We start from the raw sequence: 14,093 nt of genomic DNA on the forward strand, positions 1-14,093 counted from the left end.
TGTGCGGGCTTTTCTCTAGTTGTGGCGAGTGAGGGCTTCTCTTTGTCATGGTGCGTGGACTTCTCATTGCGGTGGCTTCTCTCGTTGCAGAGCACGGGCTCTAGGCACCCGGGCTTCAGTAGTTGTGGCTTGCGGGCTCTAGAGCGCAGGCTCAGTAGTTGTGGCGCACGGGCTTAGTTGCTCCGCGGCATGTGGGATGTTCCCGGACCAGGGCTCGAACCCGTGTCCCCTGCATTGGCAGGCAGATTCTTTTTTTTTTTTTAATTTTATTTTATTTATGTTTTTATACAGCAGGTTCTTATTAGTTATCCATTTTATACATATTAGTGTATATATGTCAGTTGGCAGGCAGATCCTTAACCACTGCGCCACCAGGGAAGTCCGTACCTCTTACTTTTAAAAGCTCTTCTTAGTACCGCTAATAGTAGACCTTTGGGCCTCCTCTAACAGTCCCTCAGACCAGCTTTAAAGCAAATCTTTTTACACTCATCTTATTTGTTCAGAATCACTTCTCATCAGAATCATTAAAAAAAAAAGTTTAATCAAGTGCTTACCTTATATCAATTTGTGTCTACATATAGACTTGCAGGATTGTAGCTCCATTTCCCATCACTCAGCAAGTCCCATAAGTCTCTGCTTTTTACACAAAGCATATTTCTTTCCAGAATTCAACTTGATGTGCTTTTTTCTCTCTCTTCGGCCACTGGTCTGTATGGAAGATAGACTTGCTTTCAAAGGAGATTTGTTCACTATTAGCTAAGGCAGTGACTCAGTAACAGTGCCTCCTGGATGGCCCTCTAAGTACATTACTCTGTTCCCAGTGGTTGGGAAACTCTTAAAGGCAATGGACTGAGTACTTGAAGGGTAGACGGTGCCCCCACCCATTCTCACACACCCATTCTTACGGGGCACGGTTTGCCCTGAGGCTAGTGTCTTCAGCTATAGACATAATAATAGCCAGCATTTATTGAGAACTTAACTTTGTCCCAGATACTTGTTTAATTAGCTGTTTTACATTCATTAACTCATTTAATCTTTGTGAGATAGTAGGTCTTATTACTTTCCCCACTTTGCAGATGAGGAAACAGACGCCCAGAAATGTTGAGTAACTTGTTTAAGGTAACAAACTCATGTGGTTCAGAGTGTTTGTTGGTGTCAGAACAAGACTTTCTTGACCGTGGAGAGCACTTTGGCTCTGGCTTCAGTTGTGTCCTGGCAGTAGAAGATAGATCCCTTAGGATTAGCTCACAGTCAGTGTGGGGCAAAACATGGCTCCCAGGCCGGCTTCAGAGTTGTGCGTGCTCTCCTCTGCCCCACGTTGTTTCTTTCTGCCCTCTGTGGCCTGTTGTAAAGGTGGCACAGTGCAGGAGATGCAGCTCTTTGGGTTTAGCTCCTTGGTCTTAACAGCTGTGGGAAACAGTTTTTTGACCTTATTGTTTAATCCTGGCTTCTGGTTTTCCTCTTCATCTCTTCTCACCTTCTGGAATTCCAAGAACTCCTTTAGAAAAACCAGACTCTTGAGACCTGAAATTGGTAACCAACAAGTAAGTACCTCACAGCACAGGACAGTTTGGATTCTTAGAGTTGACTGTCCTGCTCAGTAGCACCTCACTACCCCCCAAAAAGAAAACTTTTGTTTGTGGATCTTAACCATGTACATTTTATCCTTACGAAACTAAAATTTTCTTTTTATATACCATTATGTACACTTACACACGCAGAAGCCCAGAGCTACTTGCTTTTAGCCTTGACTGCCAAGGACACTGAGAGCACTGTAGCTGGTGGTGCCAGGCCTCTGTGTGTGTTTGGGACTTGCCAGTCCAATCCTGGGAGCTGAATTCTGTCCATCCTGCTGTGTCTCTTTATCCCATTGCTTGTGTAATATGCCACTACTTCCTGTTTGCATTTGTCAGTCTTTCTTTTGGTTCACTTCTCTCTCCTGAAGCTATGCATGTGGTCCTCCTAGACATCTGGAGTTGTTTCTTAGTGAGAGTGAACCTCTGTGGAATTTCAGTTAACTTGAGTTTATGAGTTTTTGGTTTGATTTACTTGCTTGTCTACCCCTGGCAATATAGTGCCTTTTCTTTTATCCTGTTAGAGGTTTTGATTTTATTAGCAAAATTCTGAAATTTTGAGCTGATTTAAAGATGCCAGCATGGGGCATGGGTAAAGGGGGTGAGCTGCTGCCCTTGATTCAAGCATCACTTATCCACTTGCGCCCCTATTGCTGCCCTAGCAGAAAAAGAGGAGGAGTTGAACTTATATGATTGCATTTGTGTTCAAACCTGATTCACTTCTCTAAGATCAGGGTTACATGCCATTTCTAAATTACTTTAGAATCCATCTTTTTGTTACAGTGGAAAAACCAAGGTCCATGTGAATTACTTTGAGAAGCACAGCCTGTTGGGTTTCTTATGAGTGGTTCTCCCCCTCCCCACTTCCCACCTCCAGCACATTTTTTTTTTTAGTTTATTAATTAATTTATTTTTGGCTGCATTGGGTCTTCGTTGCTATGTGCAGGCTTTCTCTAGTTGCGGCGAGCGGGGGCTACTCTTCGTTGTGGTGCGTGGGCTTCTCATTGCGGTGGCTTCTCTTGTTGCGGAGCATGGGCTCTAGGCACCTGGGCTTCAGTAGTTGTGGCACGTGGGCTCAGTAGTTGTGGCTCACGGGCTCTAGAGCGCAGGCTCAGTAGTTGTGGAGCACGGGCTTAGTTGCTCTGTGGCATGTGGGATCTTCCCAGACCAGGGATCTAACCCGTGTGCCCTGCATTAGCAGGTGGATTCTTAACCGTTGCGCCACCAGGGAAGTCCCTCCAGCACATTTTTATCTCTTCAGAGGTGGCTGCTGTCACATACAGGTGTTCTTTAGTGATGCAGGCCACTGCTTCCTTGGAGAGTGCATGGCAGTGTTCTCTTGCTAATGAAAAGGCTGTCATAATGGGTTAGGTCCATGGGGGCTCTGCCCTTCTGTACTTGTATTCCTAGGGAGAAAAATCTCTACCTTAATTACCACATCATGCTGGCAGAGAGGTGTGGCTGCTAATTGATTAGATGACAGTCCTTTGCATTGGTGTGGAACTGTTGAGGTTGTTTTGTTTTTAAATGAAATAGATTTGAGCCAGGTAAGTTTATTTTGAAGAGATAAAGATTTCCCTTTATTAATGTCATGTCTTTTTTTTTTTTTTTTTACAAACTGTCTTTTTTCTTTTTTTAAAATTAATTAATTAATTTATTAATTTATTTTTGGCTGTGTTGGGTCTTCGTTGCTGCATGTAGGCTTTCTCTGGTTGCAGCGAGCGGGGGCTACTCTTCGTTGTGGTGCACGGGCTTCTCATTGCAGTGGCTTCTCTTGTTGCGGAGCATGGGCTCTAGGCGTGTGGGCTTCAGTAGCTGTGGCACACGGGCTCAGTAGTTGTGGCTCGTGGGCTCTAGAGCGAAGGCTCAGTAGTTGTGGCGCACGGGCTTAGTTGCTCCGCGGCATGTGGGATCTTCCCGGACCAGGGCTCGAACCCGTGTCCCCTGCATTGACAGGCAGATTCTCAACCACTGAGCCACCAGGGAAGTCCCAGACCTCATGTCTTTAGTGCCATTTCTGTGTCCTTATCTTCTAACTCAGTAGTAAGAAGCACTAAGTTGGCTTTTCTTGCCATTTTGTTGCCGGTGGCAAACAATGTCTTTTCCTCTCCTGCACCTTTGGTGTGCTTCCTTTCTGTTTGGTAGCACCAGATTCCTTTATTTGTTTTGGTTTTCATTCTCTCCGCCTGTCTTGGAGTGGTTGAACCCTATTCTGAAATATATTTTTAAGATAGTGTTTAAAAGCAAACACCCTGCCTTTCTTGAAACCACAGAAACTGCTTGTGAAACAGCCGATAGAGCAAGCTGCCAAATCCACACTGTTAAAACCAACCCCTAACTGACAAAATGTCAGACACTGATGTTAAACCTTCCTTATGATTAGGGTGTGGGGGTTTTTCTCATTAATAAATGTTTAGGTGCTGAACTCCCAGTTTCACATTTGGAATGCTTTACATTATAAAATTCTGCATAGTAAACCATTCCAAAAGAATCCTGTGCAGCTAATATGCTATCTGCTGTAGGAAAGGTTTTCAACAAAACAATTCCCATTCCCCTTCACCTACTTATTTATTTTTTTTAATTTCAGGAAATGATTTTCTTTGGAGGTGATTTGGACCAAGTCTCACTAGCTTTACCATTTTTAAGATAGAACTATATATAAAATATATAAACAACAAGACCTGCTGTATAGCACAGGGAACAATATAACTATATTCAGTATTTTGTAATAACCTATAATAGAAAAGAATCTGAAAAAGAATACGTATATATGTGTGTGCAGACACACACACACATATATATATAACTGAATCACTTTGTTGTACACCTGCAATATTGTAAATCAACTAAACTTCAATTTAAAAAAAAAAATAGAACTAGCTTCAGAATTATTTTTCCCCCAACAGAGGAAGACTGGGGCCTTAATCTTTATCCTTAGGCCCTGAATTACTTTTTTTTTTTTTTTTTTAGGATGGCACAGAATCTTTTGTTTGTCTAGGGAATTTCTTTCCAAGTACTTTCAGGAATAAGTATTCGTTCCTTCTTGCAACCTTCCAGAAGAACTCTGACAGTGCTGGTAGCCTGCTGAGTAAGGGTACAGTTTAAAAACTGGTACTAGTTATACATCAAGCTATATAGCACTGCTTGAATGGGAGACCAGGCTTGACAACCAATAATTGGGGAAAAAAAGGAAAAGTATATTAACGTGCCTCCATAGTCACAGCCAGCACTGAGATATGGGGCTCTGGATGCAGAGCTTTACGAAGCCCTTCCAGATTTTCCCCAACAGCACCCTCTTCTGTTCTAGTGCTAAGGGCTTTTTTTGACTTCATTTCCATGACCTTAGCCCTGAGCAACTTTTCTGACTTTGTGCTTAAGCCCTTCCTGTATCATCTTTGCTTGTATATTGGGCCTGTCTCTGGTTTTTAGATGGGGATGAGACAAGGAAGGCTAAATGATTGATTCTTCAGTGAGTCTCCCCGGGTTGACTTCCTTTTATACCAGCATCTCACAGCTCTCATCATGGTCCACTCAGTGGGTGGGCATCCCCATTCATTGAAGTCTCAGGGTTTAATATTATTTCTTTCTTTCTTTCTTTCTTTCTTTATTTGGCTGTTCCGGGTCATGGTTGTGGCATGTGGGATCTTTTAGTTGCGGCATGAGGGATCTAGTTTGCTGACCAGGGATCGAACCCGGCCCCCTGCATTGGGAGCGCAGAGTCTTAACCACTGGACCACCAGGGAAGTCCCAAGTCTCAGGGTTTAGATAGATCCTGCTAGAACTCATGGTCGTAGCTAGAAGCGAGACCTGGGATCTTCAAATCTCTCAGCGCGTGATTCCTCTGAAAAATAACAAAAGCTACAGACGTCTAGTAAATTGGAGGGCATAGGCAGACTGTAACTTTAGTTAGCTCCTGGATTTGGTCCTACGTTGGATAGTGTTATTTGTGCTTATCTCTCCAATTATGTAGTCAACTTTTTTGAAGGCTGGGCTGTATTTTATCCTTCTCTGTGTCCCTTCCTCCCCCAGAGTCTATTAGAGTGCTTTGCACATGATCATCTCTCAGTGAATTATTCGTGAAATAAAACAATAAGAAAAATTACAACATGGGTATTATTCTTCATTTACCACCACCCTTGGGGAAGTGTGTCCATATTGATTTGTGAATCAGACATTTGTCTATCCAATTTTTGGCCATATAAGTCACAAGTCTTAATTGGTGTCTTAATAGGTTCAATAATGACTAAAAAGAACAACTTTTTCAGGATGAGAGGATAAGGGGGACGTTTTACCCTATTACTGGATTGTGTTAAGAACTCAGAGACGAAACCACAGCGGGGGAGTGCACTGCTGAGGAAACCCTGTCTGGCTTCCTGAAGTGGGGAACAGAGTGGAAAAGCCAGGCCCTCCCGGTTTTGCTGAATTCTGTTCTTGGCCCTGACACACAGCATCTCTGGCTATGTTGTTGCTTTTGGTTAAATTGGCCTCATCTTTCCTGCTTCTGCAATGGGTGAACAGAGGTACACTGGGTGTTGGGAATTTTGTCCAGAGCTGGAGAGATCATGTGGTCTGTATCAGAAGGCTGGAGTTATTTATAGTGGGAGAGAAGATAAGGAGCATGGCACAGAAAGAACTGATTTCACACCACCTCAGCACCTGGTGGTGGTGCGGACCCAGATTTCTCTTTGAGCATCTCGGGGGAGATCAGGTGCTTTTCTGAATTGACCAAGAGCTGTGAGGTGTCAAGGACCACATTTTCCAGGACCATTATGGGTAGGGCAAGAATGCGATGACCATTTTCTACTTTTCCTCTTGATTCCTTGGTCTTTGTGACTCAGGGTGTGAGAGCTCCAACTGACTTTTTTTTTTTTTTTTTTTTTTTAAAGTGAGACATGGTTGTATCAACACATTTTTTTTTTCCACTTTATTTATTTATTTATTTATTCATGGCGGTGTTGGGTCCCCGTTTCTGCGCGAAGGCTTCCTCTAGTTGCGGCAAGTGGGGCGACTCTTCATCGCGGTGCGCGGGCCTCTCACTATCGCAGCCTCTCTTGCTGCGGAGCACAGGCTCCAGACGTGCAGGCTCAGCAGTTGTGGCTCACGGGCCCATTTGCTCCGCGGCATGTGGGATCCTCCCAGACCAGGGCTCGAACCCGCGTCCCCCGCATTGGCAGGCAGACTCTCAACCACTGCGCCACCAGGGAAGCCCTCCAACTGACTTTTGAAGCTCCTGTTTTTGAACCAGTGCAGAAGGCACCAGCTGTGTAGGGTGGTGGAAAAAGGACCTGTTGGACTGGTCTGCTTGGACCCGCCTCCCCCTTCCCCCACTCTGGGCAGTGAGGCTGAAACTGCTGCTTACTGGGCTTTGCCAAGTTGGTTTCTCCTCATGGATCGGCTACCATGGCAGGCAGGCAGGCAGCTCCCCGTCCAGGAGCCCTCCAAGGAGCCAGGCTGCTAGGGAGCCATGCTGCGGGGGCGGGGGGAGGGCAGGTGCTAGGCATCAGGTGTGCCACCTACCCTACCAGGGACTGTGCCTACTCAGAGCTGCTCAGACTAAGGCTGCAGAGCCCTGGGGCCTGCTGGAAGTAGACTGTGTGTCACGGTACCTTTTCCTGCACCTTGTGGCCACATTCGTGGTGTGCAGAGAGGCTGGGAGTGGTGAGGAGCTTGTAAATTGTGGGTAAATGAAGTCTAGAGAGGGAGAGGATTCTTGCCTAGGGCACACTGAGTTCAGGGTTGTAATGTTTCTAAGTCCAGAGTTGTCACCTAGCTTAACTTTAATTTTCTCAGCCCTAGGTGGAAGAGATTTTCCAGTGTGCGAGCTTGGTGTCCAAGACATGTTAGGTGAGGTTTACTTAATGGAGCCAGACTTCTGGCAGGTTGACTCGATGTAAGACAAGGTCAGGATGTGGTCTTCAGGACGTGCAGACCATGCTCACTTCCTGCTGTGGTCTCAGGGACAGGGCTGGAAGGCTTATGAGCACAGAGGCACTGAGAGCCCTCACATCCACCTAGGACAGACCCTCAGAGCTCATCTCCAGCCCCTCATTATACAAGTGGGGAAACACAGGTCCCAAGAGGGTGAATGACTGGCTCAGGATATGTAACTTGTTTGGGTGGAGCTGGATCTAGATTTGCTCTCTCTTGAGGACTTGGAGCTGTATCCCCCGTTGCTTCCACTTCAGAAGCAGTCCTCTTGCTTAGAAGACCTGGGCGGGGGCTACCTGCAGCCCTCATGGCAGAGGGGAGGCTGGGGAAGGACAGGTAAAAGGGCAGTAGGCCCCAGCTCCACACACTGGCCATGAGCTCTGAAATCCTGCCAGAGTCTGCGTCCATAGAGACACCAGAAGGCCCTCGAGAATGGATTAAAAGCAGTGGGCACCAGCAGTCTAGCCCTGGCCCAGGGTGAAATAGTCACGTGGAGCAGCGATGTGCTAAGAGCTGTTGGGTAAAGAGTCACTCCGAAAAAAGCAGGAAGACCCTGACCTTCTCTCATGAATTAGGAAAGCATTGCTTGAAAGCCTGTTAGGTGCCAGGCACTGTGCCTGGGCACTGAGGACACAGAGTTGACTTAAGCCCTGGAAATTTCTCTTAGGTCGCTCCCACTCTTGTGCAGTGGTGAACAAGACAGCCACCGAGAGTTGTGAAGGAGACAGGCCGTTCCGCAAGAGCGAAGTCCTAGTGCAAGAAGGCGGCTGTCTTTGGGACACCTGGAGTGACGTGTCAGGGACCCTGTGAAGTCAGAGAGGTGGAGCAGGGAAAACTTCCTGGAGGACGTGATGTCTGAGCTGAGGCTAACCAGGAAGAAGAATGGGAACGGAGGATGGAGGCAAAGCGTTCCAGGCAGTAGGAGGCCGTGGCAAAGGCCTGGAGGTCTGAGAGAACACTTGAAGACAGGTGGCAGGAGCCCAGAGTGAGACTCTAGGGAGGGACGAGGGCAAGGCTGGAGCTGCAGGCAGGGAAAGGGAGCTGCCAGCTGAAAGAAAAATCCAGAAACGATTTGGGTCTGCAAATCAGTTTTACAGTGTGTGTATATATATATGTATATAGACATTTACCCCATGTATGTGTACGTATACATATAAATCGTGTGTGTGTGTGTTTAAGGGGAGCTTTGAATATGAAGCCATCACTTGCTGTTCCCAGTGCTGGGCGTCCTGCTGAGGTGACTGTGGATGGCCCCCACATGTGGCAGAGTAAGAGGACTGGTTTTTCTACATGCAGGTGTGGGTGGAGGGTAGGCTGTCCGAGGTTTCCGTCCTGGCAGGTGGGACTGGTTTTAGCTTTGGAGCAGAGCTGGCTGAGGACACTGTGGGGCTTCTTCAGGCCCAGGGGCAGGACCAATTTCCCTCTTCTCATGGAGGAGTGACTCACAGGCCATTGCTGCCACCGGAGGTTCTGCAGGCTTTTCAGAGGCAGCCTGTGGCGGCTGATGGTAGCAGTTGGTGAGAAAGAAGTACTTGGTGGCCATTTCTCCTGCCACTCCTGACAGACATTTCTGCCGCTAAATAGCACCTCTCTGTGGCAGCCTTGGGCTCTGCTCTGGCAAAGGAGGAGCATTTCCTCTTCGTGAGAGGGGCCATCTGTGGCTTCTGCTCGACCCTGTACAACACGCCGGCGAGAGTCCCCCTTCCCTCCTGCCGCTGGCAGTCAGGGGCACAGGTCCTTAAGTGGTGGACCTTAACTTACAGGGTCATAGAAATGACCATGCTCCAAACTGCAGGGTTCAGGGCACAGCCGGCAAAGCCAAAGCATGTGAAAACCGACCTGAGGTTAGAGTGTCGACTGTCTGCCTCCGAAAGGTGTAACGGGGACAGTGTCTCACCCGACTGTATGTGGCTGCTGCCTTGCAGACAGCTGGGCTGTCTGCTCTCCTGCCAGGGAGCAAGTTTTGTTCCCATGCTAGTCCGGCTTTTACTGTTTCCCCTCCTGCCTTTCCCCAGAGACCATAAACCTGCCTACCTCCTGTTATGTTCTAGTTCTGATAGGAGTACCATTCAGAGTTCTTGGCAGGAGACCAACTCACTTCTCTCCGGGTTGGTTTCCCCTCCTTTTCCCAGCGTGTTGGATGTGCATGTTCCCCAGAGTTCTCCGTATGCAGCTGTAGCGCCCAGAGATTGGAGCTCTCTTGCAGTGGGAACCCAGCTGCTTCCCTCCTCGGTTTTAGGGGCAGGGCTTGAAAATAGAGAATCATAATCTCCCTTCCTCCTCCTTCTCCTGCCCCCCCCCCCCCACAATACACCAAGCAAACTGGAGTGACCGGCTCAGGGGCTCAGAGCGGGACTCAGCCCGCCTCACTGCTCTGCATGACAGCAGCGATCTGGAGGAAGATTAATGGACGCGTGAGTATGTGAACCCCGGAGCACGTTACCATCTCAGGCTGGTCCTCGGTGGCAGGTGTGGACTTATTCTGGTGTTAGGGAGACCAGGGCTCCTGAGGGGAGATGATGACCCAGCCAGGTGTGTGTCTGCCCGAGGCCACCCTCCTCTCTAACACGTGGGGAAATGGAAAGCGCTTCTAAATACCCCTGCTCTTCAGAAGAGCTTGGTGGGCGGTTCGGAGAGTTTGTTCTTGGAATCCTTTGCAGCACAATATCCCTTTCTTCCCTTAGCCAGGTTCTTTAGCTCCTAAGCTGGACTTAACTACCTTCACTTCTTGTAGGATGAGTGCATCTCCCTGGCTGGGGTGAGACTGTGGGTGGAAGGTTAGGAAGGGGTAGCTGCTCCTTTGCTAGAAAGGGGAGCTTGGAGAGGGAGCACAGGTTGCCAGCAGGTATTTCGCATCTGCCTCTGGCTGGCTAGAGAAGGGTGCCACCCTAGTTCCCGTCTGCCGACCTCTCCAGACAGCCAAGGGAGCATCCAAATGGAAACATCCTCTTTCTGCCGAGACTTGAGTGCCTAAGGCAGAGACCAGATGGTAGCAGCCCAAGCCTGCTAAGGGGGGAAGATTGGTTATTTAGGGGCTGTGACAAATGGTTTTGCAGAAGAGCAGGGGAGAAAGGATCTAATTTAGCAAAGCCAGGGGCCAATTCCTACAGTAACCCTGTGGAGAGCCCAGACGGCCTGGAACCACAGGGCCACAGGCTCAGGTGCTGACTGCCTTCTCCCTTCCTTCCTGTGTCTGGTGGCTAGTGATGTCATTGTGAGGTTAACCCTCTGGTCAGAGAGGACGACCCTGACTCCCTGCTGCCTGAGCCCTTCTGCCCTGGAGCTGTACCTAAATGGCCTCCCAATTCTGATTTTGTATAGGACAAGAAATGGTCATAGGAAGTTTTGTTTTGATAGTTTGACTTCTGATTGGGCATTTAGCCATCTGAGAACTGAGTGCTTTCTTTCTTTTTTTAAAAAATAAATTTATTTATTTAATTATTTTTGGCTGCTTTGGGTCTTTGTTGCTGAGCGCAGGGTTTCTCTTTTTGGGTTGCAGCAAGCGGGGGCTACTCTTCGTCGTGGCACGCGGGCTTCTCATTGCGGTGGCTTCTCTTGTTGCCGAGCACGGGCTCTAGGTGTGTGGGCTTCAGTAGTTGTGGCTCGCGGGCTCTAGAGCGCAGGCTCAGTAGTTGTGACGCACGGGCTTAGTTGCTCCGCAGCATGTGGGATCTTCCCAGACCAGGGCTCAAACCCGTGTCCCCTGCATTGGCAGGCGGATTCTTAACCGCTGCGCCACCAGGGAAGCCCCAGCATCAGTTTTAGATACCACAGTCACTTGATGTGTTAGAGCTGTCAGGGTAAAAATGTGGAGATGCCAGAAGGAAGCCTGGGTCTGTCAAGAAAGGGAAACAGGAGTGTTTGTGATTCCTTAGTGAGGACCAGGTAGGAAAAGTCAGCTCTTGTGGGACAGGAGTGAGAAAAGGACAGCTAGACAGTTTCATTCCTTCTTACCTTTATCATCCCTGAATTCCTACTTCTGGTATCTCATTTATCTTTCTCCTGTATCTCAAATCCTGTCTGCCGGGGCCCATGACATGCAGCTGTTTCAGGAAACTGCCCCTGAGACAGATGCATGCCAGCTTATGGGATACAAAACCCAACACCGAAAATCCCATCTTCCCAAACAGTGATCTTGTTATGTTGTGTGAAGGCCAGCTGGTGGTGGGAGCCTGGCTGCCACGAAGGCTGCTGAGTCTCCAAGGCAGAGACATTCAGGAGCTGGGAGTGCAGCTAAGTTTTCACCACCACACTCACCCCCACTACCCTGGCTCTGAGTTTCCCTCGTCTCACTACGGAAGAGGCAGTGCTCTTCAGTACATAACAATCAGGGACTCTAGCCACACTGTGTGAGTGTGTGTGTGTTTCTTAAATACCGGTCACATTTCCCATTGTGACTATTAATTTTCAAAGTTTCCAGTTCCATATACCTAGAAAATCTTGGCAAGATTATTGACATTGTGTGTCTCAGGAGCTGTGGTGTGTACTCTGGATTTTCCTAGGGTTGGATGTGTGTGTTTAAAGTGCTTTTTATCAGGGACAAGTAGAGTGGCCTTTTATGGAAGGGATAAAACAGTTGAGCTGCTGGAGCCCTTTCTCGCTCTGCCAGAAACCCACGTCCAAGTCTGAGCTGTGCAAATAGGTGACCAGAACTTGGTCTTCGACTCTAGCGCTTTCCTAGGCCGGTTTGAAAGATCCATCTCTTTTCGGAGAATAGAGAATTTGTGGTAAGCAGTGGGTAAAGAAGTTAAAGCCAAAAGCCGTATCTGGGCTTCCCTGGTGGTGCAGTGGTTAAGAACCCGCCTGCCAATGCAGGGGACACGGGTTTGAGCACTGGTCCGGGAATATCCCACATGCCGCAGAGCAGGTAAGCCGGTGCGCCACAACTACTGAGCCTGCGCTCTGGAGTCCCTGAGCCACAACTACTGAAGCCCACGCGCCTACAGCCCGTGCTCCACAACAAGAGAAGCCACCACAGTGAGAAGCCCGTGCACCGCAAGGAAGAGTAGCCCCCACTTGCCGCAACTAGAGAAAGCCCGTGCGCAGCAACAGACCCAATGCAACCAAAAATAAATAATAATTTTTTAAAAATCATATTTTAAAAAAACATAAAAACTTATTCAAAAGCCATATCTTTTTCTGGCAACCTACTGAATAAGGTGGGAAAGCGTATGGAATTATAGTAATAATAGCTAGCATGTCATGAGCATTTAATATATGCCAGGCATTGTTCTAAGTGTTTTGGATGGTGTTGAATGATTTCTGACTTTACCCCTTTGTTTTCTCTTGATAGAAACCCCCTTATGACTATGGGGTCTTTGTCCTTGTACTCGGTGTTTTCATGGACTAGATAGAACAACAGGATGGGTAGCAGTGGCCTCCTGCTACCCAGCCAGATTCTTCTGACCGGAGGTATCCTGGGTGGGGTTTTTTCTCTCAATCTTCCGGTCTTTATTTAAGCCACCATGCCTGTTGGCAATTAGAGCTGCCCTTCAGGATTTGTTGGGGAGGATCTGTATTCCTTTTGCAGCCATCCTTTCTTCCCTGCCCTCTCTGAGTGAATTCGGAGGTGGAGAGCTAGAAACTTGGCTGCTTGCCTCCTTCAAAACAACCAGCATTCTCTTGTCTGCAGTCTGTGTAATAAATAGTGCATCTAACAATGCCCCAAAGTGGCCCCCTTCCTCCCCAGCACCACTGGTCAGTTGGTGGATCTAGTTCCTGAGGGCTTCCACCAGCACGTGAGTTAATCTGTACCAAAGGGCCCTGCTCCCGTGTTCAAATCACAGACGTTAGAAAGCTCATAACCTCCAGCAATGAAGTCTGAACCCACATCTCCCCGTTGCCTTAGCCAGGGCTAAACTGGCCTTTTCTGGACCACTCCTTTCTCTTAGAAACCAGTACAGTCAGACTCTCTTCCTCAGACTCTGTCTCTGAGAAGATGAATTAACTATAAAAGTGTTTTTTTAAGAAGGCACTTATAATGGAAAATAGCTGTCATCTCATTTACCATGTTCTCTGCTCCTAGGTCATGCACACAAACAGCTAGGGCACCCTGGAGGAGAACTGCCGTTGCTACCAGAAAATGAACAGTGTTTGGCTTCAGGGGCAACCTAGGCCTAAAGTCAGAAGCTGCCATGTACTCCTTCCCAGTGAGAAACTTGTGCTTTCCAATCTTCTCCACCCAGCTTCTGACAAATGAGCCCTCCTCCGTTTATCCGACAAGCTAGCCAAGGCACCTGCCCAGGTCGTGGCCACTTAGTAACAGGATTCAGCAGTCTCTGCCCTTGGCCCAGGGTTGAGACTGCAGTGGTAGCGGCGGGCCCAGTGAGGTAGAAAGGAGGTACCCAGCAGGAAAGACAGTTCTAAAGAGTGTTTCCCCTGATATGTCAGGGGACTGTCCCAGGCTCCCTTCTCTCTCTCTGGAAGTTCTACTTGGTCTTCCTTTAATTAACCCTTCTCTCCTGTAAGGCAGTATCCATTCAGAATTCCTTTCCTCCAGCCTTATTCTTCATCTCCACCTAGGTTCATATCTCCTTAGACCCTCCCTCCTACCCAGCCACCCCCAGATGCTCAAGTCCTTTTATGTCAAGC

The 14,093-nt window shown here is 48.0% G+C and overlaps 1 protein-coding gene across 15 annotated transcripts in view; it reads left to right on the forward strand.

Annotated features, from left to right (window-relative positions):
- MARK2 (microtubule affinity regulating kinase 2) overlaps positions 1–14,093 on the forward strand; it is a 57,957-nt gene that overhangs the window by 16,689 nt on the left and 27,175 nt on the right. For 7 of the 15 annotated variants that reach the window (XM_082477596.1, XM_082477605.1, XM_082477601.1 and 4 more), the window contains exon 2: positions 9,821–9,916. The exons of 7 other annotated variants lie outside the window; for them this stretch is intronic. In XM_082477596.1, the coding sequence (XP_082333722.1) occupies positions 9,821–9,916 (96 nt within the window). Of the gene's footprint in view, positions 1–8,692; positions 8,771–9,820; positions 9,917–14,093 lie in introns of those variants that run through there. One more of the 15 variants, XM_082477600.1, reaches the window with a different exon arrangement.

The sequence above is a fragment of the Balaenoptera physalus genome, assembly GCF_965194825.1.
Source record: "Balaenoptera physalus genome assembly, chromosome: 10".
Classification (NCBI taxonomy): domain Eukaryota; kingdom Metazoa; phylum Chordata; class Mammalia; order Artiodactyla; family Balaenopteridae; genus Balaenoptera; species Balaenoptera physalus.